The sequence below is a fragment of the Apium graveolens genome, chromosome 5 (genome assembly GCF_009905375.1).
Source record: "Apium graveolens cultivar Ventura chromosome 5, ASM990537v1, whole genome shotgun sequence".
NCBI classification, from domain to species: domain Eukaryota; kingdom Viridiplantae; phylum Streptophyta; class Magnoliopsida; order Apiales; family Apiaceae; genus Apium; species Apium graveolens.
The window spans coordinates 102939381-102944300 of NC_133651.1; the positions used below are offsets into that span (position 1 = coordinate 102939381).

General features: G+C 33.5%; 1 protein-coding gene across 1 annotated transcript; it reads right to left on the minus strand.

The window, feature by feature from the left end:
- Positions 1 to 1606: 1606 nt before the first annotated feature.
- Positions 1607 to 2089, minus strand: LOC141660282 (uncharacterized). The gene has a single exon (XM_074467254.1). The coding sequence runs from the start codon at positions 2087 to 2089 to the stop codon at positions 1607 to 1609; it is 483 nt and encodes a 160-aa protein (XP_074323355.1).
- Positions 2090 to 4920: the final 2831 nt, after the last annotated feature.

Sequence of the window (4920 nt, forward strand, 5' to 3'; positions counted from 1 at the left end):
TCCTACTAGATGTACGAACAACATGTGTTTCTGGAGCAGGAACATCTTGATATACATCATGCCCACTTTCCAACTCTGGTTTAATGTTATTTTTTACATCTCGATATTCATCAAGATCTATAATCCTCCCTCTATGTTTCTTGGAAAGTAACTTTTTCTCATGAAATACAACGGTCTGAGCAACAAACACTTTTTTCTCGATAGGATTATAGAAACTATACCCTTTTGTTTCTTCAGGATATCCCACAAAATAACATTTATCTAATTTTGGTCCTAGCTTATCAGAGACCAAATGTTTCACAAATGCTTCACATCCCATACTTACATAAATGACATGCTATGATATTTCTCAGACCATATCTCATATGAATTCTTTTGAACCAATTTAGTTGGAACTCAGTTTAGGGTATATGCAGCCGTTTCCAGAGCATAACCCTAGAAACTTATTGGAAGATCTGCTAGACTACTCATCGATTGCACCATGTCCAACAAGGTATAATTTCTCCTATCAGAAACTCCATTCCATTGAGCCGTTCCAGGAGGAGTAAGATGTGATACGATACCACACTCCTTCAAGAAACCTTTAAACTCGAGTTTAAGTATTCTCCTCCACAATCTGATCGTAGGACTTTAATACTTTCCCCTGTTTGTTTTTCTACTTCGGCCTTGTATTATTTGAAATTTTCAAAAGAATCGGATTTATTCTACAAAAGGTACACATATCCATATCTACTGATATTATCAGTAAATGTAATGAAGTAATAAAAGCCACCTCTCGCCATCGTACATATTGGACCACATACATCACTATGTATAAGTCCTAATCATTCGGTGGCCCTTTCACCTTGTCCAGTAAAAGGAGCTTTAGCCATTTTTCCAATTAGACAAGATTTGCATTTTTCTTATAACTAAAAATCAAACTTATCCAAGTAGCCATCTTGATGTAACTTGGAAATGCGTTTCTCATTTATGTGACCTAAACGACAATGCCAGAGGTATGTTTGATTTGATTCTATCGTCTTAATACGTTTATTATCATTACTATTTAAATTATAGACAGGAGTATCAAGATCAAGAACATATAAACCATTAAAAAAATGTGCAACCCCATAGGTAACATTATTCAATGAAAAGGAACAACTATTGTTCTAAATTAAAAATGAAAAACCTTTCTTTTCCAAACAAGAAACGAAATAATGTTTCTGCAAATCGCAGGAATGTAAAAATAGTTATCTAGTTCTAAAATAAGCCCAGTGGTAAAAAATAAATGATAAGTCCCTACAGTTAAAACATCAACCTTTACTCCATTGCCAACACATAGGTTGACTTCTCCCTTTGCCAATGTCTTACTTCCCCGTAGTTCCTGCACATTTATACAAATGTGAGAACCACATCCAGTATCTAATACCCATGAAGTAGAAGTAGACAAATAAAATTCTATAACATAAATACCTGAATCAGAAGCTCCAGTAGCCTTCTTCTTCTTCTTCTTCTTCTTCTTCTTCAGATCCTCCAAATAAGCATGATAGTTTCTCTTCCAATGACTCGGTTTCTTGCAATAGTGAAAATTATCACCCCTTGTAACACCACCTCTAGGCTTTAAAGCCTATTTGGGAGCAATTTTAGGAGTAGCAACAGGTTTGGATCCTATCCTCTTCTTGCCTTTCCATTTACCTTTCCCTTTGGAACTCCCTTTGTTCACCATCAATATGAGAGCAGGGGACGCTTTCTGAATGCTGGTCTCAATAGTTTTTAACATAGCCAACAATTTGGTCGGTGTCTTCTCTATCTCATTCATATTGTAATTCATTATAAACTGAGCATAGCTGTTGTTCAAAGATTGTAAGATCAGATCTATCTGGGCTTCCGGACCAATCGCGTAACCCAGAGTAGCGAGGTACTCCATATATCCAATCATCTTTAGAACATTAGGTCCAACCGGATCACGATTACCCTGTTTGCATGCATACAAAGCTTTGCTTGTATTAAACCTCTCTTGACAAGCCTGTCCTTTAAACATATGTTTAAGTTTCTCAATCATGACATAAGCATCCATATGCCTATGTTGTTTCTGAAGCTCAGGACTCATAATCGCTAGCATCAAACAGGTGACATCCATGTCATCAACTATATGCTTCTGATAAGCACCCTGTTGAACATGCACTGCAGCTTCAGGAAGAGGTTCAAGGCGAGGAACATCAATGACATGGAGCTTTTGCTCTTTCCTAATGACTATCCTCAACTTCCTTTTCCAATCAAGGAAGTTTGTTCATGTCAGCTTGTCCTTCTCAAGGACTGATCTCACAGAGAAGTTGTTTGAATTGTTTGCCATTTGATATCTATAATATTAAAATGCATAAAATGAATTAGTCTACAGATGATCATTAAATTATGTTCAAGTGATTATTCATATATATATCTCACAATATATATCTCCCACTATTTTTATCAAATTAATAGCCCTAACTATTATTCAGAAAGAATATCTTCTATATCTTTTATACTGAGCCAAGATCCAAATTTCACAACGTTTTAGTTCAACTTTGGCTTTAGTCCTAAAACATGATTCAATAAGGTAGAGAACATTTTTCAATTATATCAACTATATAACTCTTGGATAGTTCGGTGGAACAATATTTTTTCATATTTATCTAATAAATCCTAACAAACTCCATGCCTCTAAGTTCATAATCTTTTTGTGGTAACTTATTTAAGTCAAACCTAATAGTCAGAAAGTATCAATATACTTCAACACATCTCCCACGATAGATGGGAGTACTTCGCTCTAGTGAACCCACTCCTTATCGATCTAGGGGTTAACGCGTTGGACATATTGGAAGGCATTCAAATAACTTAATATAAATTTAGGGTTTTGTGTTATTATTAAAACAATCATGATCCCATCATAAAGAGATTCTCAATTTTTCCTTGAATGAAATACTACAAATCAATATTCGTCAATGGTTTGATATCCAGGTAGTGAGGGAGTCACAATGGTCTCGCTCAAAACCCACAAACTTACAAGTTCAATGAACCCAATTTTGACAAAATCTCCCCACATCAGAAATGAAGAAAATTCGTATTTTATTCCGTGTTTCTGGAACACGAGAATCTCATGATCGTTTGTTAAATTTTCAAATCTTGAATCGTTACATATTTTATCTTATTTAGCAGGCATAACATGGGTGATGTATCTAATAGATACATACATTGCTAATCTAATTAAGCATGCATTATTCTAACCACTCTACACATTCATTCACCATATGATTTATGTAAAGTGCAATAAAATAAATGTGGTAGGTTATGGCCCAATCCTATGTGATCTTCATCAAGCTCATGATAAAGATCATGGTCAATCTAAGGTGGTTAAGTATACAAATACAACTATCTATTACATCATATGTCTTCTTGCTTTATTTGCTTCGTTGTATAGCTTCCTTAGATCACCTCCAATGGATTCCTTCTTCTAGTCTTCAATTCTTCAAGTACATTTCATAAATGAAACATAAAAAACTAATCTAATGAACTTACAAAAAGAACTCGAGTTACATTCGAGATTTCATATTACAAAAATAAAAACGACATGCAAGTCGTATTTTAAAAGCACAACCACAATAAATAAACCATTAATCTAAGGTCTAAAGGCCATAACCATCCACCATGCTCAAATAACATATAATAATATAATTTATCATATACTTATTATGATTAATCTAATTAATCATATAATTATTAGAGAAAAAGTTATTCCTTTAGTTGAATGAACTTGGTGTTGGGTTTCGAGGCATAAAAACATAGCGGAAACAATGTTTAAAACTGTAAAAACCAGAAAAATTGAAAGCCATCGCAGGATCCATACAAAAAGACAATATTTAATTCGTGGTTAAGATATTTACCTTAAGAAGCTTTATGATTTCTGTTGTCTAATGGAGGTCCAATCTTTCAACAATCACCACGTATCCCATCGCGAAACGATCTACGCCTTGAAGGTATCCACACGAATGATCGAACATAGGATGAACGTGTACTAGCACTCGTAAATCAGAAGCTGCCTTTTCTCTTTGTCTTTCTCTCTCAAGCTGCTAAGGTTTATGTTTTATCTTATAAAAACGTAAAACCCCGGTTGAGGCTTAAAAAGATATTATATAGGCAAGAGAAAAAGACTTCTAACCCTAAACTAATTTAGAGTTTTAATAAATCCAAAAATCCTAGTTATTATTAATTAAGTCTTACTTAATCACCCAATAACTCAATTTCGGATTTAATAGTAAATTCGAATTTCTTATTTATTTAATGAATTAAGTCTTACTCAATTAATAACAAATTATTCGAATTACTTACATTTAATTTAAATCCGAATTTAAATTAGATAATCCTCTAATCATTCTTTGTGTGACCCTTTAGGTTATTATTACGTTGGAAATAATAAATCTAATTTAAAATCGTAAACAAAGAGTGACATCTAGTAATACATCATTGCTACCCAAGCAATAATAATTAAATCGGTGATACATTAAACCTTTCGTGAATAATGTATAATGTAATATAATCCTTTTAACCAAATATTATAGATTAAACTCGAGGCATGTGATGTGTCATCCTCTTCATGGTTTAATCCAGGTTTCCTTGATCAATGAGTAGACTATCATTCAAATCAACATTTGAGTGTGGCGCCATACATTTCATAGTCTAGCTCACACAAGAGGCCAATAATATCTCTCCAAAATTAGGAGGGTTAAATCCTTTCTAGATCATTTATATTTTTCACACGTTTCCTTATATTCCTGAAGTCCACTTTTATCATTACCCGGTCAAAGGCAACTTTTGATGTAATTAGAGTATAATAATCATCGTGTAGAAATATAACAATTTCAAGTCGAAGGACCATTACATCATTATCACTGTGAGAATTACTTA

Excerpts from the sequence above, each read along its gene's own strand:
- LOC141660282 (XM_074467254.1), bottom strand. The coding sequence starts at position 2,089 with ATGAGTCCTGAGCTTCAGAAACAACATAGGCATATGGATGCTTATGTC.